Raw genomic sequence first — 27295 nt, 5'->3', positions numbered from 1 at the left:
TAGCCCACAATTTCAATTTCCCCACAACTTCACTGGTGACTTAGACGACAACATCCTTTGCACAAGCTCCTCACTTAGGGAAAAATAATCCTTCCAGTTGCTTTGCAAGGAGGTTCTGTGAAACCCCAGGTGCCAGCCCCTTCCTGCAGGCTTCTGAGCGGCTCCGCGTTCTTTCTGTGCTAAGAAATTTCCTTTCACCACCCCCAGCGAGACGGAGTTTGCCTTCTGCCTGAGGCAGAGCTGCAGCTCAGCCATGCCAATTATAAAAGATGCCTCCCAAACGTGTATTCCTGGTTTCCAGAGTGACTCTGAGGTCCTACCACACCTATCTTTAGAGGGGCTACAAGTTACCAAGAGGGAATGTGGTCACAGGGAGTCACATACCGTGGTGATGAGCGTAACGTGAATTGCTAACTAGACAGTCAGGGACACTTGGATTCTCAACCCAGAATCCCTAACTGACAAAGGAAAATATCTGGGTTTTTTTTTTTTTCTCTAGACTAAAAATTATGTGAGTGAATTGTTGTTTGGCTGTCCTTGCATTCCTGGGATCTATCATGCCTCGCTTTCCTTGTGTGCGTTATGCCCAAAGTTATGCTTGCTGGTTTCCCCCCGCTCTTCAGACTGCGTGGGCAGTCCCAGCGTGGGGTGGAGGTAGCCAGGGGATCAGTTGGCCACGTTGCATGGACAGGTTTGAAATGGCTGTCAAACAGGGATCATCAACACAGAAAATATGAACTATCACATTCAAAGACAGAAGACCTTTCTGGAAAGAAATGTGATAATTGAACATTGTACCTACCGTGTTTGTATCACAGCTTAGCTGGCATCGTCTCTGTATCAGAGGTGTGCCTCAACCGAGAAAACCGCTCTTAGCTCTGTGCTGCTCCGTTTCATTCAGCTGTCTTGAGAACACTTTCCCATAACCCTACAGAAACTGCGATAAGTGTTCGTCCTAGCATCTTACGAAAAGCCTTCAAAATAGTGTGAATCCTGGTGAGTTCTGAATGTGTGATTGCTTTCATCCTAGGACTCCTGACTCCCCAAAAGCCTCAGAATCATTGAGCCAGAAATGGTATCAAGATCTGTGATAAGTGTCCAGAGGGCAATGCAGCTCGAGCAGAGTTGCATGACTACCGCATACAGGGAAGGGAGTACAATAATTTGGCTAGGGTTAGGGTCACCTGTGCTACAGGTATTTCAAATCCATCCAATTAAACAATATTAATTAGTAGTGGTTCTTTTTTCTAAATAGTCAGAGCTGTTCTTCCCTGTCTAATAATGGAAGAATGCCACCAGCTTCAAAAGTGATTTCTAAGGACTGATTAAGGAATATTTGTTCAACTTGGAGAACAATAAAGTCCTACATATATGTTAATACATCCCCACTAACACAGAATGGCTTTTTGTTGTTCTCCTCTGTCTGGAACGTGAGCAATTTATAGTCTGCTGCTGCCTCTAATTAGTGGATCTGATCCTTAAATTCAAGCAGTAGAGGCTTGTGATTTTTATGTCAAACATTTCCAGGCTCTATCATTGGGGGGGCGGGGGGGAGAGAAAGCTTCATCAGAGACTCAAAACATGAAGTATTATGGTATTTAAATGCTGAAGTCGGATACAGCCAGAAAATAAAGGCGGTTGCATGGCTGTCTGTTGTTTCAGCTTCACAACACAGAGCGAAGGTAAACTGCATTCAACACAGATATGTGGGAAAAACTTGGCCTTGCATAGCTCCTTCCTTGGTACTAGCCAAGATAAAAATACATCAGGATTACCAGCATCTAGGAAACTAGCATATGGTGCTACTGCAGAATGTAATACTAATATATTTCAGAAACCCATTATTTTTCTCTTTTTGTGCAGTTCCTCATTAATCTAGATGCCGTTCATTCTCTGCCTGAGTTTTTCCCGCATTTTTCCCATGAAAAGAGAGGATATGCTTGAATTAATTTAATTGCCAAATGTTTTGTTCAAATAGCTGTGGCAGAAATAACTTTTCAGAGCCAGGTTAAATAGCCCCCTTCACGGCAGCAGTTAACACTTATTGTTGCTGTCAGCCTCTCTGCCCTGAGTCAGGATCATGCCGCTATTAGCGTTGAAGTGCCTTGGGAAGTTGCAGTGCTTCCTTTTCTCTCTCTCTCTCTCCTTTCTTTTTCCTGCAAGAGCAAGAAGATCTCACCGTAATCTGGGAATGAACTGTTTTCAAATACTTTGGGAAGAGCCAGAGCGCTCAAAAGGAATTTAGAGGTTCATTACCATGCCACCTGAAAATTGTTGTTAAATGAGTGGGCCTGATCCTTCACTGGGGCAAATCACCATGCTTCCGTGGGGCTGTGCTGTTCATGTGAAGTAGGCATCAGCCAGGTGGCATCCCCTACAACTGAGCACTGTCCGCCCACCTGTCCCCTCCTCCATGGCAAAACACAGCTTCCCTCCGTTCCATACATGAGCTGCAATTGATGCTGCTCCAAATAGCAACGGGTACCCAAGAGCCGTGGAGCAGAGTGTGGTGATCACCACCACCTTTCTGAAGGGGGAAATGCCTTCCTCATCCTGACCCCAGCTGCACCAGCCATGGCAGAAGCTGGTTCATGTACCTCTCGCAGCCTTTACCTGCAAAGGTCGGACTGGCTTGTATGTGAGGGCAGCGCCCTTTTCTGCTGTTCCCGAAGTTCATCTGTTCTGCCCTGTACGAAACCGAGTGAGGGTGAAGTGACAAGACAAAAGAAAATGCAATCCTGTTGATTCTGTCATTTCTGCCACCACTGTCAGCCCTGAAGGTTTTGTATTTTAGGAAATAGAGAACTCATTATGACATGCAAGTGACTTGAGAAAAGTGATGGTAAAACAGAGATTTCTTTTTTTGGAGATAAATATGAAAACACAAACATGCTCTGGACACTGAGATGGGTATGCACCAAAGAGAGCATGCAGCAGAACGTCAGCCTCTTTCACTTAATCCCACAAATGCTGTTGAACTTCATAAGCAACTAATGACTGAACCACAAAGGCCCAAAACCTCATGGACTCTTCTGTGGGTCTGTGAAGTCCACTGTCCGTGGGCAGGTACCTGCTGCTGACTCCACAGTACGCGGTGGCACGTCCTGGGGGCAGCGGCGTTCGGCAAGCACTAAGTCAGAGCCAGAGTCGTCTCCACCCAGGAGCGTTTCCCTTGGGAAAGGTAAGGCAGCAGAGTGGGTAGCTGGGATTAGAGGTGTGAGCGCAGCAGAAGGACCAAGTCTTAAGGAGCAGCAAGGCCGAATGAAAAAAACACTGTGCAGGAATGCATGAGGTGTCCAGGAGCAGAAGATGGGCAGGAGAACAGCAGGACCTAGGGGGCCAGGCTGAGAGGACGCACATGCCCAAACTCCCAACAGCTCACAGTTGGGATATTCTCTTTTCTTTCTCACCTTTACAAGTGCCGGCAATTCAGCTATTGCTCTCAGCCCTAAGGAACAGAGAGTTACTATCCCACCATCCATTTGCACTTGCGTGTTGTGTAACTTACTTGTGACAGATCTGTACCTAAAAGTAGTTAAATTCAAGCTGTTTCTTGAACTATCTGAGAAGTCTGAGGCTGTACTTGTCTCGTAATTTAAAGATTCTCTGTGAAATCTTTTGAGTAATTTCCTTTGGGGGCTGAGGGGCGAGGGTGGTGCAATTTCTCAGGACAGTGCCTTCTTATTAATTTCAGAACAAAATGTCTAATTCTGGGTGGGTGCTGCAGTTGTGCAAGTCATGCTGATATTATATTGGACATAGAAATGTATCTTAATAGCTGATATTTGTTCCTGCACTGAAGGGAAGTAGAGCTTTATTTTTTGGCTCAAGAAATCTGACACTAGTGGAGACAACGCACATTTTTATACAAGGCTGCAGCCGCTAGCAAATGGTTGCATATTTATATGACAGGATATGCTCAGTAGCCCTGGGAAACCAAGATTTGAAATCAATAATTTCTGGTAAATCACAAACTGACATTGGCAACATCCTAGTCTGGCTGAATATCTGTATCATCGCAGACACTCTGCTTTAATAAACAGAACACACGATGTTTCATGCGTTGCTTTTGCATTTTCTTGACAAGTGCATAAAAGTATAATTTCTATGCTGGATCCAAGGAATCTCTGACAAAAGGAAGAGGGTAACATTTGTTTCTGTGGGCTTTATGGTTTTAAATCTCAGGGCCAATTCTGCCATCAGGTAGTTTATGAATATTCATGTAAATTGTTTTGAGTTGAAGAATATGTAACTTTGCCATGTATCTGGCATGGAAAGAGTAGTTTGACAGTCATGGAATAGAGAATGCTTTAAAAAATAGTGTCAGCTCTAGCAGAGAGAGGACAACTCTAGGAACAAAAGGGAAAATTAAGGAAGAAAGGTGTGTGTTTCCCGAGATAAGCAAAATTATGTGATTCTGTCTAAATGAATATAGAAGCCTTTTTGCAGACAGAGATATTCGAGCAATTTGGAATCTCTTGTATCAGGTGTGGGCCAGAATCTGTGTTTCTGTTGACTTCTAGAGGAGTTGAGGCAGGTCCATATGTTCCTGATCAATGTGTGTGTGTCTGAACTGTACGATCCAACAGTGAGAAAACAGCAAAGCTAGAATTATTACCAAGCCTTTTTTACATTATTATATCTTCTGAGTGGTGCCTTACTTGCAGTCAGGTACCAGAGTCAACTAAGAGTGTCCAGTGCCTATTGTTAACTTGGAAATTTGGCATGTGACGCCTGTCACTGTTTGCTCCTGGTCTGATACCCCTTCCGTGGGCTGGAAGCTGCTTCTGTGCCTGCTTGGCTGCTGGAGCTCTGCAGCAACCGACAAATGTGAGAACGCTACCGAATGCAACGCTTGGAGAACAGGCATCTCCTCGGTAGTGACAGGCATTGCAAACACAGGCTCATTTAAATGGTGCCTGTGCATTTGTGCATTTGCATGTGGGCTTTCGGTTGAGCGTATGACGGCTTTTATTTGTAGTTGCAGCTGAGGCTGCAGGTGAAATGTGCCGTGGCCTCCACCCTGCCACCCCACGCCCCTACAGCCCAGCAGCTTCAGTGGGGAAGGCCAGCGCGGTCTGTGCTCCCCAGGCAGAGCCAGCAGCAGCCGTGCTGGGAGTGCGCGTCGTAAATCGAGAGGAAAGACTTTTTTGCACAAGTCAGAACTGGAGAAATGCCATTAATTAGCAAACTTTTTCAATGTATCGTTGCTAACAATACAGCTATCAAATGTGACATTTTGTTCATTTGTATCATCTTCTGTATTTTTAATGGAAGATCTTATTAGCAGCAAGATGATCGGAATTGAAATGACCATAAGCACCTGTACAAAGACAGTTAAGCATGGTCATAATTCAGCCTTTCTGTAGAATATTTTGGCCTTGACGAAGGTGCATCAGGTATTTGATATTCTTCTAGCACTGCTTCCTAGGCTCAGTCATGGTGGAGATCTGCGCTCAGAGCGCTTTGCAACTTTGTACGGCCTGATGGCAAGTAGAGATGGAGATAGGTAAAGTATTGCAGAGCTACATCCTGCAGGCCAGATTTCACTCAAGTAAAAATGAAATGCCTGGCTGAGATCATCGGACTTTTGTTTACACAAAAAGATTTTGAGTAGTGGTATTGGGTTTGGGATGTCGGTAGGGCTGGGATTTTGCCTCATGCAAGCAAGACGATCACACCAGTGCTGATGGCACAGATGTATCCATGTGCTTACCTAAGCACTCGAGTAATCCCCTCAGTTTCTGAGAGCGCCATACATAATGTTAAGCATGTGCTTAAGAGATCTCTGAGCGATGCAAAGAATTTATTTCTGTATTTAAAATAAAAGCTCAAAGTGGATCAATTTGGAACAAGCATTTGGCAACCAAGGAGATGCTAACAACTTCACTTCAACCTACACTTTAATAGCAGCTACATACTTTATGCTATGCACCTTTCTATGAAAATATGAAGAAATTACTAATGGTGGTGTCATCTGTTAACTCCTAAGCACAGAGATTCTGGCTAGATCTGTGTCTGGTTTTCTGTGCAAAAGACAAAATCAGCATTCACTTTGATTTATATGATTCTAAACTAGTTCACATACCCACTGAAATGTTAGCATGCCAGTCCATCCTTTGATGGTTTTACCTAGATGCTCTTCCATAGACACTCATGTAAATAATGACCTACTGAAGGGAAAGTTGATCAGCTGTGCTCTTTCATGTCCAAATCCATGAAGGCCATGCTGAAACCCTTTAGTTAACTTCTCACAAACGAAAGCTTTTTCCTTGAAGCTTCCTATTTTCCTAAAAGTAATGTTTCTTTTTAAAAATAAAGTCAATATATTAACAATTATACATATTTTTCTGCATAACTTATGAAATTATGTAATGTAGCAAGCAGTAGTGAGAAAATTAAAATTGTTTATTGGTGTAATTTATCTATTTTCAGGTATTTCCCATATACTTTTACTATGAAAAGAAAAAAAGGGCTTCCCATTAACCACATTCAGAAATGACCTGAGATGATGTTTTACTCAACACAAAATGTTACCTATGCTAATAGTATAACGGGTTTCAGAAATGAATCGACATTTTGCATGCCTTAGAAATCTCATCCCCTATTTATTATAGTGTCCTATGGGGGAAGTACACAAAGGACACAAGCCGTCCCGGTTCTGGGCATCAACCAGCTACAAATTGTCTATTCTTAGGAAGAAACTTGCTAAGAAACTTGCACTGCTCGGTGCAATTTGTCCTGCAATTGTTCAGTAAAAGTTTCTTTTCTATCCTCTGAAGCATCAGCTGTTGCCTGTGGTCAGAGATGAGGTACCAAATTGGCTGGATCACTGATCTGATCTAGTGTAAGAAATGCAATACTGACCAGTCAAACCGAAGGGTCATTTAGAATCATAGAATAGTTTGGGTTGGAAGGGACATTTAAAGGACATCACATCCAACTGAAGGGATTACATCCAGTTCAACCCCCCTGCAAGGAGCAGAGACATCTTCAACCAGATCAGGTTGCTCAGAGCCCCGTCCAACGTGGCCTTGAATGTTTCCAAGGAATGTGTAGCCCAATATCTGTGCCTAGAAGTGGCTGCTACTAGACCCTTAGGAAGGAACCTGCTTTGTACACAAGCCATGGACAGAGAGAGTCCTTGCTCCCCTCATATGGCCTGCCAGCTTCCAGCATTTAGTGGTTCAGAACCAGAGGTCACGTCCAGAGCTTCGTGTTAAATAGCCGCTGATGAATTTGCCCTCCATAAGTACTTCCAATCCCTTTTGAACTCATTTATTCTAAAAATGTCTGTCCCTGGTAATGATCTCCACATAAACATTAAGTGCTTTTGGAAAATGGATATCACTGATATCCCACAAAAATAGGTGCACCTTTGATCGGATGGAAATTCTTACGTTCTCAGTTATATTATGCTGACTTGTGATTACGTCACAGTTGTCTTCATTCCTTAAAAGCAAACATGGCTGGATTTTTGTGGGCTTTCTGTCCTTTTCTATCAGAGGAACAATTTAATATTTTTTTTATATTCTTCCTTATCACTCTGCTTATATTCTGCCTAATAATTGTCTTTGCTGTGGGATGAGTTTGTCCACAGCCCAGTTTACACATCTCTCCCTTCTATTTTGCACCTCATTCTCAGATGCTAAGGGTTTGTGTTTTGGGTAGAACTAGGACAAATTCTTGTTTTAGCTTATGGAGGCCTGTGTAGATCTGTTGCAGTCCATATGATTTTACTCCCCAGGAGCTTTGCTTTGCATTTTACCTCCCAATAAACATACACTCGAAATGTATTTCAGCCAAAGCCATTGATTTTACCTGATTTCAGGTCAAAAAACATGCAAGTAGCAAGCATCACATGATTTCCATCCATCTGATTCTGGGTCACTGACAAATTTATGAATCCTTCAGTGAATCTGTGGTGAATCCTTCAACTGCTCAGTCATTGCTTCCCTTCAGCATACAAGATGTGCTGCGGAGCAGCCCCTGTCTGCTTGGACTTTTGTTATCCTTACTGATGTCAGGAACACCCAGAAGCCAGCTGGGAGCTGGGTGTGGTTCTCCTGGGAGAGCAGAGTCCCAACATTTAGGTTACCTGGATGTTCAGTTTAGTTCATGCCCACCTAAAAGATGTAAATCTTTTCTCTAGCCCTTGGCCATCTTGTGTCAGCAGTGCCTGTTGCTTGCACAACTCATCAAGATTGTCTCTGAGTGCGTGATCCTTTCACTTGGTGAACATAAAATACGGCAGTTATTTAGCGCATCGCAGCTTTCCAACTAACCGCTCTCCTTAGATAGGTAAAAAGATACTGCTTTTTCAAAAACCATGGGGTACAGGACAAGCGTTGGTCCTGTTTGGTTTGTTGTTTTGTGTTGTTTTGTTTTTCAGAAAAGATACAGTACTCCTTTCATCGGTTTGCTGTTTGTTAGATAACGTGTCAGCTCTCAGACTCTGGCTTTTGAAAAGACATCTCAACTTGGAAAGAAATTACGCTTGTTTCATTAACTGAACAAAGTAAATTATATTTTCTATGGATATTCACGATGGTAAGTAAAATATAGCAAACTCATGTAAAATTGATAAAGAATAGGATTAATCCCAGCCAGTCAAGCCTAGGTTTGATGCCTAGCCGTGGGGAAAGCATTTGAGGTACTAGAATACATTCTGGCAAGCCCCAGCCTGTGGCCATAACAACAGCCTTGATGCCGTTCAAATTGCCTCTCTTCTGCAGGATCCCACAGCTCACTTTTTCAAAATAAGACAGAAGCACAATAAGATAGTCTGCAATTTGCTTAGGGTAGGCCTAACCTAGGAAGATAAAATACTGCCCTGAAGAAGCCAGTGGAAGTTTTATCATTGATTCCAGAGCAGCCAGGGATTTCCCCAGGTCAGCTATAGTATAGATGCCTAAAGAAAGGGCTCGTAATTTAATCACCAAAGACCAAAATTGCAACCCTGAAATTCCCTTCTTAGCCATTACCCATCACTGAAAATGAGTGATCTCTGCAAGGGATTGTTAAATGCTCACACTGCCTGGAATTAGGCTTCTGCGTACACCCAGAAGCCTGGCATCCTTGTTGTGATGCTGTTGAGCACCCGGGCGTTTACCCTACAGCTTCGCCCTGCGTGGGGACACCTGGCACTGGGCTGCCAGAGTGAAACCCACACCTCCAGACCTTGCGCAGCTTGAGCCAGTGTGTTTGAAAGAAGAAAATGTGGCCACAGTTCTGTTGTGGACAAACCAACTGCTAGAAGCACCTCTCTCAATTTGATTTCCAAGTCCTTTGGTCTGGTTTTATGAGGTGAACAAAGCAAATGACAGTCCTCAGGACTTTTGCCATTCATCAGGAACTCCAGATGTTTGGCAAGAGTCACAAATGACATGGTTTGTCCAAAACTTCTGGACAAATGCCTAGTGTGCACTGTAGGTGCCGCATAGAAAAACTGACATGGCCCTACCCGCGCCTTCATCATCCGAGCATGGTGTTTGAGTGGGTCCAGTACATCCACTGAATCCCTGCATGCCCCACATATTTAATATATACATACTTTAGTCCAAAAAACTCCAGGGAGCCCTTACACACACCCATATACCCTCAGGGGAGGGTTCCAGACATTGCATACTGGGCAGACAGCGGCACCTCCTTGCAGGTGGAGCTTAATTCACACATGATGAATGCATGTCTCTGCTGAGCTTGCTCATTTTAGGTGACTCCTGCTCAGCATGTTGGCTCTTTTAGATCCCACACTGATGCCCTAATGCTGTGTTTGAGCCCCAGCACCTCAGGCAGGGTTGTGGATTCGATCCGGGCAGCTCAACAAACCCAAACATTGGGTGTCAATACACCTCCCCATGGACACCGAAACCTTTTGAGATCCAGCCCTCAAAGTCTGTAGAATTCAGGCTGCTCACACCCACACAAGTTTATTATTTTTGTGTTTCTTTTTTTTTCAATAGACAAAACACATTGAAGTAATTTTAAATAATACAGAAGGAAAAATCATTAGAAAAGCAAACCACTAAACTTCCAAACAGTCCAAACTGCAGTAACACAAATACTGCGCAGGGGAGTGGGCCCGTTGTTACAGCAGTCACAGGAAAGCTAGAGGCTTCAGCAAAGGTGGAAATGATGTTTTCTCTGTTGATGAACTGATACTCGTGACATGTATTAAGTCAGGGTACAAAGACGGGTTTGGTCTATAAGTTAACTGCAAGTTGAAGGTCATTGCTGTGTGGAAAACTTTCAGGAAAGTGAGGCCAGATTCTGGCTCCCCTTGTATGTATTTGGCCACAGTAATTGGATTTTATTCAAATACCTTTCTTCTTAATTTTATAGAGCATAATGTACTAATATTACTATTTTAGGAATGATTTTTAAAATTAGACATTTTATTGGTACTATGGTACTATTGGTACTGTGTCTTCTGCATCTCATCCATTGAGTCAGCGTACTGGGACAGGGTTTTCAGCATCTCCAGCGTATCAGGACAGGAGTGACACTCGTACTGATTTAGCAAGGTAATGAAATGAAATTACACGAGCCGTTATTTGTGTTCTCCTAGCTGCCTGCAGCTTGCTTTTCCCAGTCCTTTCTGCACAATCCAAGAGGAGGGCTGAATTAGGCTCTCAGCTTTCAGTTGATGGTCTGTCAAAATTAATATTCGGAGGTGGCAGCTTGTAAAAAGCACATTTATAGTCGTATGAGAAGTGCGTGGTTTTATGGAAGCTCTCAATTCCGAATTGTGGCTGTCTTCAGAAATACATCTACATAGCACAAAGGGAGAAAATGAAACAACTCTGCTGTTTCCTTCTCGGTAACCTGGGTTCACCTGTGTGAGATGAGTTTAACCCTTTAATGAGTGTTAAGAGTGCTGGGTATCGTATCGTAATGGCGTAAAGAGACGCCACTAGACTTTTTTAAGAATAACTCAAACTTTACACTTCATGCCTCGGGCTGTCTTTTCAGTGATTTGTACACTTTGATTTAGGGGGAAAAAAATTTTCTTTAATGGCTAGTATCTTTCTGAGCTACTCTACTTTTGTATTAAAGGAACTTGAAGCTCTGCAAAAAAAAAAAAGGCAGTAAAAATGCTGAGCAGCTTTTTGCGTGTTTAAATGCTGTCCGGAGGCTGCAAGGTTTTGACCTCCATGCACATAAGAGAGAAAAAAAAAAATTAAAATGTTTGGATCGGTGAGGTTTCCAAAGAAAGTGTTACTGCCCCTTTAAGGCCGGAGCCGTGAGTGTGTGTGTGAGTGTGTGCGTGTCTCCTCCTCTTTGAGTGACACAGCACTCAGATATGCCTATCAGTAACTTAAACCCCGCAAACTCCACCTTCGGAGTGAGGAAGCTGTGGGTTGATGGAAATGTAGTGAGCAGATTGAGACAGACAGTGAATCATTAGCGAACTGCAACGCCAGGATGAACTTGTCTGGAACCTGAAGGGAGAAAACAGCCTTGGCCGTGCTGGGGTTTTTTTTTTTGTTTTTTTTTTTTTTTTTTGCTAAATACAGCCAAAGTGGATCTAAAAGCCGGCTGATCCCCAGTCCAAGATGCTGCTGGTTTCCCAGCGGGTAGAAGCACCACGCATGGAGCCGCATATTCCGGTAAGGAGAGTTTCAAATCCATGCGGGTTGGAAAAGTAGGAGTTGGTAGAAAAGGACTTAAGCGCCCGCGGAATGGTCGCTCGGGGAGGGGGCTGTGAAGTTTGTGGAGTGGAGGGGGGGAAGGTGCGGGCTGTGGCCGGCCGGTCCGTGTCTGCGGGGAAGAAGAGAAACCAGAAACTTGGGGGAAAGATTTCGCCCTCTTTTTGTGGTAAGAGCCGATGTCAGCCCGGGGAGGGGAGGGGAGGGAGTGGGTCCGCGGCATTTAAAATGGTGGTGACCAAGGTGGTCTCGTGGGGTGGGGGGTGCTCCGTGGGTTTTTGTGTCACCGCTCGTGTGGCGCCTGGCCGGGGTGCAGGAAGAGCAGGAGGCGGCTGCCGGTCTGGGTGCCACGCCGGGGGCGAGCGGGACGCGGGCAGTGCCGGCGCTGTCCCTGTGTAAACACAGCCGGGCGATTTTCATTTAAACTTCGGTCAGGGAAGGAAAAACCCGTTCTCGAAAGGGGCTTCTCCGGGGAGGGCTCACACGCAGAGGGGCTAGCGCCGGTCTGCAGCATTCGGCTTTTTTTTTCCTAATGACTCCTGGTATTCGTGTCGGCAGCGGCGTGCCGGGTTATTTTGGGAGTCCGGGGCGCGCGTTACAGAGGCAGGATTTTGCAACAAAAGGCTCCGCCGAGCCCAGAAAGAGCCCTGGGTTATTCCTGAAAAGTGAGGAGCCCCGCGTTCGGCCTCCCGCCCGGCGCGGCTGCGTGCGTGTGCGGGTCTCTGCGCGGGGGAACGGCCCCGAAGTGAGGGAGACGCTGCGAGCGCCTGCCCGGCGGTTTGAAACAAAACGCACGCTGACTCACGGCTCGAACTGTTTTGGTTTCTCATCCTGTGATTAAGATCGGGGGTTGAGAGCGATTGCGGGGTAAAGGCGGCACTGCCTGACTCGGTCCCGCGTCTCCTCCTGAGGCAGGAGCAGCTCCTCTCCCCCAGCAGCACCCCCCACCCGGCTCCCCGGGGCTCGGCGCGGGGGTACCCCGGCTTTTGTTCAGGTTTGGCTTGGGGCGGGCGGGGGGGGGGTCACCAGGGTGACCCGGAGGGATCCCGGGGAGAGCGGCTGTTTCTGGGCAGAAAACGAGCTTCGTTTTCCTTTCACACCGCTCCCCCGCCCGCCCCATCGCGGAACAATAAATTAAAAGGCCGCTTTTGTTTTTCCAGGCTGGGGGCGGGGGGGGGGGGGAGCGGCGCTGGGGACCGGTTCCCGGGAGGCGCTGGGCGCGGACGCGGGGTCGCCTCGCCGCTTCCCGTCGGGGGCCGGAGCGCCCTGCGGGTACCGGCCGCGCCTCCGCAGCCTCCTGGCACCAAGAGCCCGCCTCCTCCTCCTCCTCCGGCACCAGGGGAGGGGGGACGGGACACCCCGCGGTCCCTCCCCCGATCCGGCGGGGCGGGGAGATCAACTGCGTCTGGCTTCGGGCCGGGGGCGGAGGCGCCGCCCCCCCGTTACCGTGTGCCCCCCCCCCCCCCCCCCCGGCTGGGGAGGGAGGGGTGTGGAAGCGCCGGGAGGGGCGAGAGAGTCCCCCCCGTTAGATAATGTGAGTGTTTCCCTGCTTAGCCCGGTAATCCCTGGGTAATGCCTAATGCCCGTGCCCCGGGGGTCCGCCCCTCCCCGGAGCTCCCCCCCCTCCCCCCGCCCCGCTCCGCTCCAGGCCGGGCTGATGGGGACATAAAGCTGCCGCTGTGCGAAACGGGCCAGATGGTGCCTGCGGGGGAGAGGGAGTGGGAGCCGGGCCGGCCTTGGACCTGCCGGACCCCGCAGCTGTTTGCTGGTCTCCCCCGCCCCCCCCACCCCGGGCAGCTGCCGGGCTTCCCCCCCCTCCCCCGGGCAGCGGGGGCTTGGGCCCGGCTCCGCGCCACCCGCAAAGCGGGCTGCCCCAGCGGAACGTGGGTTTTGGGGTCTTACCGGGCGAAAAGCCGACTGAGAGTAACGGCGAAGGGGGTGGGAGATGCTCGGGAGATCGCCCCACGCATGGGTGGGAGAAGCTCCCGCGCCCGGGGAGGCTGCTTGCCCGCGCATCCCCGAGTTACAGGCAGGCGAGAGCATTTGGAGTAAGTTACGCTCCAGCACCTAAAAAAGCAGCGATCCCGTTCTGGCACTGACCATTTTCAGTTCTCTCCCCCTGCCATATGTCTGGAAGGGGAAAAAAAAAGAGAAGAAAAGAAGAAAAAAAAAAGGGCAATTTGGGAAAGATGCTCTCAGCTGAAGGGAGGAGGTGGGCTGGGGGAGCGAGATAGAAGGAAATTCCATGTTAGGAAAGCATTAGCAAGGGGTGACTTCTAATGTTTTCCTGCCACTGACGTTGACAGTGACACACATGTGTGGGCTGAAATTGGAACGTCACAGAGTTTTTAAACTCAACCAGGAAATAGTCTGTTGCTCGGGGATAAAAAACAAATAGTATCTATTGTAAGGCAGGTAACAGGCAGTTAACAGCTCCTCTCGAGTGAGGGAAAAGCTGTTTAACGTTCAGAATTGAGCAGCTCAAATTTAATTTAGCTTTTTATTTTCAGAGGTTTTTTTTTTTTTAACTTGAGGTTTTTCATCTCTATTTTTAAGTCTTTTAACTAATACTTCAGAATCAGAAAAGCAAATATTGACAGGGCTTCGCTTTTAGTCCCTTGTAACTAAGTAGTTCAAACCTGCAGTCTCTTGGATTTTTTTTAAGGCTAAGGTGGTTGTTAAAGAGCTTGGGGGGGGGATTAGTAATTGCAGGAGGCAGTTACACTTTAAAAAATCCTTTTGTATGCCTTCCTATTACACAGGTAGAAGTGTTTTATAAATACAGCGTGTTTAGTTTTGGTTCTGTACCGACCTTGTTACAAATGTTACAGTGCCGTAGCGTTCAGAGATTTAAATTGGGATTAGGGAGCTATTGTGCCAGATGCTTTCTGAACATGCAGGAAGATTTACTGCAGGAGTTCTTCATCCAAGGTGTCAGGCTGACACTCCTGCCCTGACCTAAACGGTGGTGAACCTGCCTGGATGGGACTGCGAGACAAGGGTGGACCTGGGAATTGGCTTCAGGAGAGAGACAAAAGTTAGGGAGGCAGAAGGTAACCCAAGGGCAAGGATGACAGTAAGTAAAATCCCTGAGTCGTTCTGTAGGTTAAGTACAGTGCAACTCACCAGTTCCCAGTCATTTAATCAATAACTCTTCTATGCTACTTTTTACTCTGATGAAAGTCGCCTTAAAATAACTTTTTTTGAGTACGTAGGCATGGGAAAGTGAAGTAAATCTTGCAGAAGCTGTGAGAAATGGATTTATCCAAGCTGGGGGATGGAGTAGTAGGAAGTTGTCTGAGCTCCGTAAATAGGGGGAAAGGCAGGATCCCCAGGTTTTCATTGTTCCCTCGTGCTGGCTGTTTCTGAGTGTCAGCGTTTTTCAACATTTAGGCAAAGGTGACTGTAAGTTACAATTCCTTTGTAATGGGCATGGTCTCCAAATAAAGATAGCTAAATCAGTTTAAATGATGCTGGCACCTCTCCAAAGAACCCTCTTTGTACTGACATATTTGCCACTCACTTCTTTAAGGCACAGTTAATATTGTACACTCCTATTTTTTCCTCTACGGGAAGAGCAGTCGTGTAACTCATTACGAAGGCTTTCTACCTGATGTTCCAGTTTGACTTGCTATGTTTAAAAAAAAAAAATAAGGTGTTTTGAACTGAAGGAAGTAGAAGATACACCAAGGCTTTGTGTTGAACTGTTTTATATCAATATTGATTTTTTAGGGGGGTTTGTGTTATAAAGAGGGAGCTTTTATCCCCCTGAGCTCTTTGGCAATTATCTTCCTGCCATAAATGTTGATACGCACATAATGGATGTAACTAAAAAATCTCCTTATCCCAGCAGAAAAGGCTGACTGTTTGTTGGAGCAGAGAGAATGCTGAGAGTGTGAATAGACAAACCCATATGTCGCTGGTGAGAGAGATAAATGATGGACGAACAGGAGTTGGTTACTATGGATCAGCACAATAAACCAATTCCCGTCATACACCTCTCTTAATAATATCCCAGTTTCAATGCCATTGACGGGTAACCTAGGTAGCACCAGTCAACTGTAAGTTTTTCAACTGTTCTTTTATACATCTCCAAGAACAGTTGGGACTGTTCTAATTTTTTCAGATGTTGAGGGCTAAAATTATGCAGAACTTCCTTCCTTGCCAGTAAATTTGAAGGGGAACTTCAGAGCAGTGCTGTAAAATGCCAAGCGTGCACGATACCGTTGTGCGCTCGTAGCGAGTTTTGTTTTGTGCACCCGTAAAAGGGGTGCACTCAGAAAGGTGATTGCTAAACAAATATGTGAGGAAATTGTTTAGGCGTTCAGTATTACCCTCATTAGTGTTGTTTCAGATGGGACTGGATACTGGAAGATTCTGAAGTATTGTTTTAAGTGAAAATAGCAAAAGAACAATGCTGTTTTATTAAAACAAACAAACAAACAAAACCAAACAAACAGTCCTGCAGAACAGGCAGTGATCAATAACACAGTTTTAACTTTCTGTAACCTATTTCGGGGCTGCCAGCAGCTGAAGGGAAACTTTGCAAAGCAGTCTGTGCTTGCGTTGCGGTCTCCTTCCCATGCTCTTTATTGTAATTGCTAGCACTTTGCCCAGAAAATTGAAGTCTTTGTCCGTTAAAGGTTTCACTTTATGTCCTTGTCTTCTGGTAGGTATTCTTCATTGCAGTTGCTGTGGACTGGCCTGTTACCTCTGTTCAAAATGAAAGTGTATCTCAGGGTGACAGCATAAGCAGGGCTCGTGGCTCATGGCTCTTGGGATACGGCTCCATCGTTTTCAAAGTCACTGGTTGCGCTACCAGTCAGAGAGGGATAACTAGCAAATGCAAATGAGCTATGAAGAGTCTTTATTCCTCTTGGGAAGCCTCCTCACTGATAATAATTTTCATTTTTTAAGTGGAAGAAAATATATTACTAAGTTATTACTTTCCTTCAAGAGGAAAATACTTACTTTTTTTACACTGAGGGTGGTGGAACACTGGCACAGGTTGCCCAGAGAGGTGGTGGATGCCCCATCCCTGGAAACATTCAAGGCCAGGTTGGACGGGGCTCTGAGCAACCTGATCTGGTTGGAGATGTCCCTGCTCCTTGCAGGGGGGTTGGACTGGATGGGCTTTACAGGTCCCTTCCAACCCAAACCATTCTGTGATTTTATTCTATGATTTTGTGCGGCATTTACTTGCAAAGTTGCAGTAGCTCTTTTTAGAGCTATTTACTTTAGTGGGTGTCTCGGATGAACTGTAAGGTGTTTGTTAGGCCGGGCAGTGGGAAAGTACACCAGTCTTTCTCCTCTCAGGGCCCAGCCTCACAGTCCTTTTCCATTTTGTAGTGCATGAGGCTCAGATTTGATCCGAGAAGTAAGGTGTCGTAGTTCAGCCCTGAACTGTTCAAGGATCAGGCCTTTGGGTAGGGAAGGGGAATATTTACGTGTCCCTCCCTGCTCACTCTTGCCTGTTGGAGGAAGTGAAATGGAAACGAAGCAAGGCAAAGAGAATTGTCTCTGCAGGCTGATTTTTAGCCGGCCCTTTGCTCCTGTGGAGGAACAGTTGTGCCCAAAGGGTAGAGCGGGGGAAAGAGTTGTGGGTTTCCTTCCTCCGCTCCCTGCCGCGCGGCCCAGCCAGCCAGACTGGCAGAGGGATGCAGGCTGTGCCCAGGGAGCGGGCGGCCCGTGGCTCTTTCTGTGGGGCCGGTGAAGTGCCCAGGGGGCCCAGGCGTGGGAGATGCAGGGGGATGCGGGTTTCATGTGACCCTTCACTTGAGCGCCGCCTCGTCTACAATGAGCCATTGATAAGCGCTGACCTGATTAAAGGGCTGCTGCTCACGGGAGGCTGGGGTGCGCCCCGGGCTTCAAGTGGGGGCTGCCGGCCTGACCAAAATCGCTCTTTGGGAATGGGTGGTCGGGCTGAGAAGGGGGAAACCAGGATCCATCGTCGTACCCTGTCTGAAGGCAGGCGTCGTATTGTGACTTGTTGGAATCTGCTCTGTTTCCCCCTGTGAGGGCCTTGGCAGTTTTATTGATAAAGAAGTGTTACATAAGTACCCCATCAGGCATGGCCTAATTTGTTAATAATTGATGATCTGGGTAGCACAGAAATACTGGTGGTGCTAACGCACTGCCACACTGATCTGCAGTCTCCGCAAGCCCCGTGTTCGGCTTTCACTTTAATAGGAATAGAGGCATTTTTTCCTTTTTATTTTCTTTTGAATTTACCTGGCGATCGGACCGCAGCTGCCTGTTGTGCTCTGCTGTTCAGGCAGGGACAGCTGGGGGCTCAGCCTGTCGCAGAGACGATCCGGATTACCTCTGCAGGGGAGAGTGGTAACTCCCTTGTTGTTTTGCCCCATGTCATGCAACCTATTGAGTGGCATCAGCATTAGTCCAGGGGGAAGCCAGATTTTTTGCACCTTCCACCTTTGGAGGTAAGGTGTACGTCGAGTGGGACGGACGCGGTGGCGCATCTGCAATTCCCACGCCGGGATTTGTCAGCACAGGGAAGCCGGGGTGCTTTTTGCATGGCACAGAGCAAACACCCTTCAGTTCCTTCCCTTCAGATTGCCGCCTGTATTTGCACGGGTTTAAAAACCGGCTCCTTTTGTCACGCCACAGCTAGAGAGATCGGAAACAACATTTACTTCTGTTGACACGCACAAGAAAGAAGTACTTACTGGATATCATCAACATGATCTGGCTGCCTCTGTTGTCTTGCGTTGTTTTTTCTTTCGTGTTTCTGTGGAAGTTTCTTTTTCTTTAGAATTAAGTACCTCAGAACCTCGAGCAGGTTCGGGAGTTACACCCACCTGAGCCATACCTATTTATTGTTTTCAGAATAACACAACGCGTTTACTCTGTTGTGGGCAATGAAACCCATTCCCAGCATTAAAATCAGAAGCAGCGAGGTAACTTTCTAGTTATGTTGTGAAATATAATGCCATTGTTCGCTTTTTATTAACGTCTCGAGGTTGATTATATGGCTGTTAGAAGCCTGTTCTGCTGCGCGAAAGGCTGTCTTTAATTTCAGGTGGTTGATCCTGATCAGGCAGTCAGAGCGGCTGCAGCAGCAATTGCTTGGAGCCCGAAATCGCGTTTGTCACAAGATGGGCCTGGTAGTGTTGGCTGCGGGAAGACGTACTCCAACTTTTCGCTTTGGTTGGATCGCAGTGGTGAGGGACTTGCCAATCTCGCCTGTTCTTTGTGCCTCATTCTGAACGACTGGCAAGCTTTCTGCGATGTTTTCTGAAGAGGCCCCAGCTTTACTAAGCTGCCTGTCTGTCAGGGATTAATTTAACCTCTAATTACTACATTTTCTTCACAGTTTGCTGCACATGAGCGTGTTATAACAAAAGCACAAAGAAGTATGTCATTTTATTTAGCCACTACTCTGAAATTAATTTAGGGGGTATAGAGTCGGATCTGACACACTTGGTGTTAAAATAATTGTGCTGGCATTAGAATTAAAGTACATAATCTTGTTGTTTCTAATGATACAACAGCACTAGTGTAAATAGTGTTGTTAACTCGTTAGTCATAGCCGCAGTAATAGAAATGATATCTAGTTACAGAGAAATACTCAAACAAGCATGGCAGCAAAAGTTGCCCCAAAATAATTCATGGTTTCTGCTTGATTCCCATCCATGGAGTTGAGGATTACATGTCTAAAAGTAGTTTGTTGTTTTTTCTTAAAAGGTTTTCCAAATTGCCATAAACAAACATTTACGATGGCTTGGGTTTTTTCCAGCCTGGATAATGATTTTTTAATTTTTAAATTTTTTTAACATGCAGCATCTTGGGAACAGTACAAAAGGCCATATGTCCTCTTCTGCCTGCTCACGCTGACATGAGCAATGCCGCAGTTCGCATTGCATTGAGTAGTGTGTAGTCTTGATGGAAGGGAGTGAGTCTCTTTCTGTTATGAAACACAGGATGACTTCCTTCTTTTCCAGGTCTGTGTTCTGTAATATTTACAACAAAGGTGGTGATTTTTTTTCCTTTGGGAAGGTCTGGATTGGGAAATGTAGCTCATCTCCAGTTTAGATAAATATAGTTAAACTGTTGTTACACGAGAAATTTGCAGTAGCTGTCTCTTCGTTCCACCCCGTGTCCATCACCTCTGAGTGGGCTTGTTGAAATGCCATTGAAAATGTTATTTTTCACATAGGGTTGGGTCTGCAAAATCATTGCTTGTGTACTGACGATTTATTTCTAGTGGAAACTGAAGATCGGTTTTATATTTTTGTGTCATGCATTCAAGTTATAAAGCGTGGGCCCAACTCTGTAATTCTCCTTCAGTAAAAAACTGTAACTGCATGTGATGGGAAGCTTTCCTCAAAGATTCCCCAAGGTCAGACAGGACACAGTTACAGAGTCAAATCTTGTAGTCCCTTTCTCAGAAGGAGAATTAATGTGGCATCGTTATCCAGCCTTGTGACAACAGTGACACAGGATTGCCAAAAAGACTAATGGAAGGAGGTGGATGATTGATTCTCTTTATAGTAGTGGATCAGGTTATTTCTCTGAATTCTTTCTTCAGTTCTCTCAATTCCCAAACTGTAACCAGTTACTGTAATTATTTACTCTGATAACTTCCAATCTACAAGTAAATTGAACATAAGATCAACTGATGTAAGGGGTGGGATGGTTCGGTGCGCTGACTGTAAGGTATGGAGATGCTTTTGCTGATTTTTGTTTGGTGTGGAGTGACTTGGAAGTCTCTGCCCTGATTTTTGTGGCTTTGAATTTTCATATAAGAATTTGGAGATTTCCTAAGGTAGAAGCCAAGCTGGAATAATACCTACTCTAATTTTAAAACTGTCAGATTTTTTTTCAGAGGGTCTGAATATCTGTAGCCCCACTGGCCTCCAGAGGTGGAGGCAATTTTTGGAGAAAATGGTTCCCAGGTTCTTAACTGTCCATTGCAAAATGGGGATAGTAGTGACTTATCTTAAGGGATGCTTAGTGTGAAGATTAACTAGTTAAATATTTTGTAAATTTTAAGTGCTGAGTTACCAGCTGAGTTCTTAGGGAACTTTTCACATAGTTGGAAATTATGTTCAAAATAAAGGCAGGTACATTTTATTTGAATACCCTCTCAGTGTGGATGATAGTTTTATTTCTTTGATTTAGCTAGAATGCTAATGCAGGTGGATTATTATTATTATTATTATTATTTATGAAAAAAGTGGCATCTGCTCTCAGGCATGTATTTTAATGTTTCCTTCTCAGTCACGGGTCTTTATAGGTTAAGTTTTGTGCAAAGAGAAAAAAACAAGTCTTTTACAAATACCCTTCATACACAGTTCCACTCATCCACGAGAAGCTTTTCCCCATTCATCAGTATGTAACGTTTAGTATGTAAACATTTTTGTTAATTTAAGAATAATTATTCAACACTCATTTCATGTGGTGATCAGAATGGATACTGAGTATAATTTCATTTTGCTTTGACTAGTTACTTTAAATCTTACTAGGATTTTTACAATTCCAAATTTATATACAAGAATAATTTCTGAATTCATCCACTATTTCAGTAACACACTAGATTGAGCTGATGGTCAGGTACTTTAAGGACTTCACTTTTCCTGTTCCTTTAACTTACTTATTTTCTTAATTAACAGTGTTGATTTAAAGTCACACAGACTGAAAAAAAAAAACAACCCAAGTTATATACAATCCTGCAGTCAGAAATACAGGCAAAAGGTTTTGATCTCTGACTGCCAAATGGTGACTCATTAAAAAGGAATTTTTGTTCCTCCCTTTTCAAAGGGTTACTCACTACCATGCAGTAAATATCTAGTTTGGATGCTACTGCATTGAAATGCCTGACATTGTTACTGTAGTAAGTCCCAACTCTGTAAGATTATTTGGTCACAGGCTCCATGAAGTTTTGTTTTGTTGTTTTTCTTGATTAAAAAAACCTGTTGGGGGATTTTCTTCCAGCTTTTCTCTGTCAGTTTGAGTGCAATCTAAAATGAAATATGTTTGGATTTTAGTAACAGAGCACCCTTTCCATACTTTAAGCACTGGGTCATTCAGATTATTTTTAAACACACAGGACCACGCAAGCACTCATTTCTTTATAATTTTGCATTAGATAACATTAGATATGGACATTGGAATTTGTCTAAATTAAAAAAATTCTCTTGGTCTTTTCACATCAAGGGTTGTGTGCTAAGCATTTTCTGATATTACATTGCACAAAGCTGGAAATAAATTGTACTGAAGAGAGACAGTCAAAATCCAACCAAGGGCATGCCTTTTATCTCCATTTCCATATCAGGCTTGACTCTTTGAGCTGTCTCCTTTGTCTTCATGTTTTATCTATTCTACACATTTGACGGAAGGCCAGGAAGGCATGTTTGAATCCTGCATCTCATCTCCTCTTCTTATTTATGGATGGGTTGGTTTGAACTTTACATGGTGTTGGAAGGATGTTTTCTTGGCTGCAGCAACACTTGTGTTTGACTTGAAGCACAACGAGAGCGTTCGGGCTTTTCTCTATGAGACGTGAATCTTGGTCCCTGATCCCAGAAGGTAGATCAGCCTTAATTTCAAGTGAAAGTCCTGCATCTTCAAATAACTTCCCGTGTCAGTTAAAGTTCAATATTCTTGAATTCCAGAGATATAGATGAGTTGTATCTGAAGTTTAGAGCAAGTGTGAAGGATGTAAGAGAAAATGTAGATGTTTCTTCTGATGCCTCTCTCCTCTCCCCTTCAGGGCTCTTACAGTCTGTCAGATGTAACCGAGTGATTTGATTACTTTGTAGTGTTAAGCTAAAAGAATAAATCTAAGTGCCTTGGGAATGGGGAACCAATGCAACAATCAAAACCAAACAAGTTAATAAACGTGAAGCATTTCTGCACAGAAATGCTACTTCCAGAAATGCTTGGGGGCAGCCAAGGCTATTGGACCAGTCAATTAGTGTAAGTATGTTTGCTGTACACACCACCATTAATTGGATGCTGGGGGGTGCACTCTGTGTTTTGAAGAAGTGCGTGTCTTCTGTTGGTTATAAATTATGAAAATCTTGAGTGTCGCAGGCCGAACTATTTATTTCTCACCCCACTGCTTCCCAGTCACTCTACCATACCTGGAAAAATCTTGACTTGGGCAGTCTTAATTGCCCTTTCTTTAAGATCATTCTGGCTCTCCACATCTCCTACAAATTCTTTTTTTCCCCTTGACAGCTCTTCTTTCCCCTCACTCGAGCCCCTAAAAGTCTGGCTGGATTTAGAGCATTTGAGTGACTGTCCACAGAGGCAGTCTGAAATCCAAATTAGCCACTCGGACTGGTTTTTGATGCCCACGTGCCAGGCTACCTACAGTCTGGAGTTGTTTGTAAGGACAACATGCATGGAAATGTTGTGAGCTACAGCAACAGTGTCATGTGCTGGTGTGTAAGAAAACCCCTGCTACTCGCCTGCATGGAACTGATTTTGGATGTTGGTACTTGTGTAGATAAGGTGCGGATTAATTACCAGAAGTCTTTTGCCAGCCCGTAGCTTTTATCTTGTCACATCTAAGAATGAGACAATGGTGAACTATCAGGTAAATGACCGATTCCGGCTGCTCACGAGTCCTCCCTTTGGAGCATCTGTATTGGTAATGACATGTCTGTTATTTCAGGATTTAAAATGGTCACCCACTTTGCAGCTTTCAGCTAGTCCAGCAAACACCCTTTCGTTGACATTTATATTGTGAAAAGAAACAAGTATAGGCCTTTGTATGAAGACCGTGGAAAACTCACCATGGAATGGCTTGCCCTCTGCTACCCAAAATGTAGAGAAGCAAACTGTTACACTTCGTGTTGAGCTTAGGGCTTGATTAACTTAAATTACCCTCCTGTTGTACGTGTTTGCAATGCCGAGGGGATTAGGTGGCATTTATTTTCAATAAATACATGTTCATAATTAAGAAAGGTTAAGCAATACCATCCAGTGGTCATTTCCTTTTGGAGCACAGCTCTGCCTGTAGCGTAATTTGTTTGTTTACGCATACTGCTGGATGCTGGTGAGGAGGCGGACCAGCACCGCGGGTGCGAGCTGAGCTGCTCTGCGGCGCCGGCTGGCCCGACTGCGCGGGCTTGTGCCTCCCGAGCCGCTGATGGAGAGCCAGAGACCTCTGGGAATAGAGGTGAAGAGCTCCAAAGTTAAGAGGAGGCAATGGTAGGAGAAGAGAGCGCTGGGAGAGGCTGGGGTGGGCTGGGACCGAAGGGAGAGCAAAGCCAAGGAGGCAGAGGAAAGAGCTGAGGAAGCTGAGCCAGGTATCTGGGGGGAGGATGGTCAGCAGGTCCAGGCTCACGTTGGGAGACTGGGATCCCTCCTGTGCCTGGTTCACAACGTCCAGGATCTCCTATTGCTTCCACTCAAGCAGTGAGGGTTTCCTGTGTGCAAACTCGTTCTGTGCTCCCGCAAGACCGACTCACAGACAGTGCTTCTCCTCATCTCTGTTGCCTTTTTTTAAGTCTGCGACTCTTGCTTTTTTTCCTTATATTTTTGCTTTCATACCTGTGTTGCGATTGTTCTGCTGGAGAAATTGCACTCTTAGCAGCAGTGAAGCGATGCTCCGGGGAGCTCACCCCTTAGGGGCAGGCAGCAGGCTCAGCGCCGGGGCCACGCACCTCTGACTGCCCTGTCATCACGGGCGGGCGTTGCTTTGGGTTATTTTGGGAGAAGGATTTTCCTTTGAGCAAGCGGGGTGCTCAAGCAGCCCCACCACTGAAGAGCTGACCGAAGCACACAATTGCTATTCAGTGTGCAGCTGCGGTCCGTGCCGGCTGGCTTTGAGCCGGTGCAGACACCGGGACAAAAGTGAAGGTATCCCTGCGCTGCTGTCCTTGTGTAAATTCACTGGTTCAGGCAGAAATAGTGAAGACTGCTTTCACCTGGCCAACCTGCTGGTTACTGCCAGGAGGACGGACAGCCACGGTTGCATGAGTTAAGTTTGAGCTGCAGAAGTTGCTTAAGACATTAAGTAAATAATCTGGCACTTGACGCACACGGGAGAGCAGAAGTGCCCGGAGCAGCATCGCTAGCTTTCCCTGGGCCAGCCTCGCGGGCACGTCCGCATGAGATCAGTGCGCCTCGCTGTGCCCGGGAAGCTGGTTTAGAAGATCAGCTGAGCTGCTAATGAACATTCTCTCGTACACCTGGCTCTGAAGCAGTGTAGCTTCTCCAAAGTAAGAAAACATAGTTCAGTGTATACAAAGGCAGACAGGAAAGTAAAAGATTCTTTGGTTCTCTTTGAGGGCTTTTTCACATGCAGACAGAATGAGTCACTCAACATTTCATTATTGAAGAGGAGCTGATGTACACATGTGTATGCTCAAAGATGCATGTCGGTGGATGGACTCCTAGAGTTTCCTCCACGACCATGCAGTAAACGGGCTTCAGTCAGTTTGATCTAACACATTCTGTGGCACTGTGCTATCTTTTGAAATGGGAGCCTTCTCCTTCTTATGAAGGCTAGAAGGCCGATTAACATGGAAATTCTTGATTGGCTTTAATTCAGTTCTACTACTCCAGGAAAGCATAGTTCCTGAATTGTATACAGAAAGACTCTTCAAACACGGATCCAAATCAGCATAGTGGAGATCCTGTTGGTAGGTGTGGTGCCTATGATTAATATTTACTTGATGCCTTTCATCTTCCAAGTTCTTTACACAGAACAAGCATTTCATCTTCACAAAAGATGCGTGAGTTAAGTGAAATAAGTTTTACTGTCTCTGCTTTATTAATAAAGGCAGGGAAACTGAAGCAAAGAGATTAAAGTAGCTTGCTCATGGTTACAAAGAAGCCCAGAAACTGTGTAATTTCTGGTTTCTCCTTCTGCATCCAGACTAATATCTCTTCTTTGTAGGAAGAAACGGGAAGACAAACTTTTGAGTAAGAATATCCTAAGAATTTAGGGAGGTGACTTCACAGATATTGCAGTGGCACCTGTGGCACTTACACTGGTGCCCTGGTGAGCAATGCACTGTTCCCCTCTCTTGGCACTGCAGTCTCTCATCCACCCTTCTGGAGGCATTACTGCACATGGCTGCTTGAGTTGCACAGCATCCGTGGACCTTTTCTTAGTCTGATAGAATGGCTCCATTTAGTCACTCGTCTGGCTGGACTATTGGACACCTAAATATGTGTTGAGATTTCTGGAGTAAAAGAGTTTCTGCTGGAGTGAATGTGAGTTGGGGCTGTTCAGTCTGGAGAAGAGAAGACTCTGGGGAGGCCTTATAGCGGTCTTCCAGTACCTAAAGGGGGCCTACAGGAAAGACAGGGAGAAACTCTTCAGTAGGGCCTGTTGTGATAAGGTGAGGGGTAATGGTTTTAAAATAGCGGGAGGTAGATTCAGATTAGACATTAAGAAAATATTTTTTACAATGAGGGTAGTGAAGCACTGGCCCAGGTTGCCCAGAGAGGTGGTGGATGTCCCATCCCTGGAAACATTCAAGCCCAGGTTGGATCAGGCTTTGAGCAACCTGATCTGGTTGGAGATGTCCCTGCTCCTTGCAGGGGGGTTGGACTGGATGGCCTTTAAAGGTCCCTTCCAACCCAAACCATTCTGTGATTCTATGATGAGGTGAATACATGATTTTTCTCAACTCAGTGACTTCTTGAAATGTTCCTTTGGCAGTGCACTAGGAAGTGCTTAAATTATATTGTTGTATTTTAAGCATGCAAGTGGTCTCATTAATAGGGAAAAATTATTTGTTTACCTTTGGTTTGGATATATACGCTCAAGTGCGTTGCTGAATCAGGGCCCTGGTTAGCAGCAAAGGCTGCGTCACTCTGAAAAGCAGACTGGCAGAGAAGTTTTCGAGGGCTCAAAGGTAGTTTTTTGTTTAAAGAGCTTCCTATCAAAATGAGTCAGTGGACAAGGCTTAACATCTGAGAAAGTTCTTATCTGAGAAGACATCTGACCTTTTGAAAGAGAAACCTCCTTTGTAGACGCGTACAAGTTGCATGCACCCTCTATCAGATTGTGCAGCCGGCTGGCTGTAATGGAAATCCTCACCTGGGGAGAATCCTCACTGCGTCAGCCTGGCCGGGAGCCTCCTTCCCTCTGTGCGGGGGGCGTTTCAGTCCCCTCAGTCCCACCTTAATGAAGGAAGAGAAGATGCCCTTGCTGGAAACTGCAATCTGCTTGGAGATGGCGGCTGTAGAAGCCACTTCATTTGGTCTAGATTTGACTGTAAATTCCGTCTCCTGTTTCACGTGGAGTAACGATTTTTACGCTGCGGTGAGGAATCACTCAGCGAGAGAAGGGAGACAGGAGAGCAGAGCAGTGCCGCCCTGCTCTCCTTGTAAGGCCATGGTTCAAACTGTTTAATTAGTTGTTTCGAAACGGTGGCTCTTCTCCTTTGAGGAAGGAATGATACATCAGCAAAAGCTGACCAAATTGATGTAGCAAATCAATTCTATGGTAATCCGTTTATTTAAACTTTGGTACTTAATTTTATAAGCTCTTCTCAAGTGTTCCCGTGCTCCCGTTCATTAGCCGGTATTCTTTTATGCTCTTGCTTGGAGGTTTGTGCTGCAGATAGTGAAATGGCCAGGACACGCCACTCGAAACTGCCTCGAAATGTTATTGCAGACCTGCTTGAATTACAGCGCTAAAAGAAGAGCTATTTAGCGGC

The 27295-nt window shown here is 45.4% G+C and overlaps 1 protein-coding gene across 2 annotated transcripts in view; it reads left to right on the top strand.

Annotated features, from left to right (window-relative positions):
* Positions 1-11385: 11385 nt before the first annotated feature.
* The window catches only part of MAMLD1 (mastermind like domain containing 1), an 83141-nt gene continuing 67231 nt past the window's right edge, over positions 11386-27295 (top strand). For both annotated transcript variants that reach the window (XM_086756661.1, XM_086756660.1), the window contains exon 1: positions 11386-11609. In XM_086756661.1, coding sequence (XP_086612787.1) covers positions 11556-11609 — 54 coding nt within the window. In that variant the 5' untranslated portion in view covers positions 11386-11555. The remainder of the gene's footprint in view (positions 11610-27295) is intronic.

This window comes from Chlamydotis macqueenii, chromosome 11 (genome assembly GCF_036417535.1).
Source record: "Chlamydotis macqueenii isolate bChlMac1 chromosome 11, bChlMac1.mat, whole genome shotgun sequence".
NCBI classification, from domain to species: Eukaryota; Metazoa; Chordata; class Aves; order Otidiformes; family Otididae; genus Chlamydotis; species Chlamydotis macqueenii.
The sequence above is the reverse complement of the archived record's forward strand: the minus strand, read 5'-3'. Positions and strand labels throughout refer to the sequence as shown.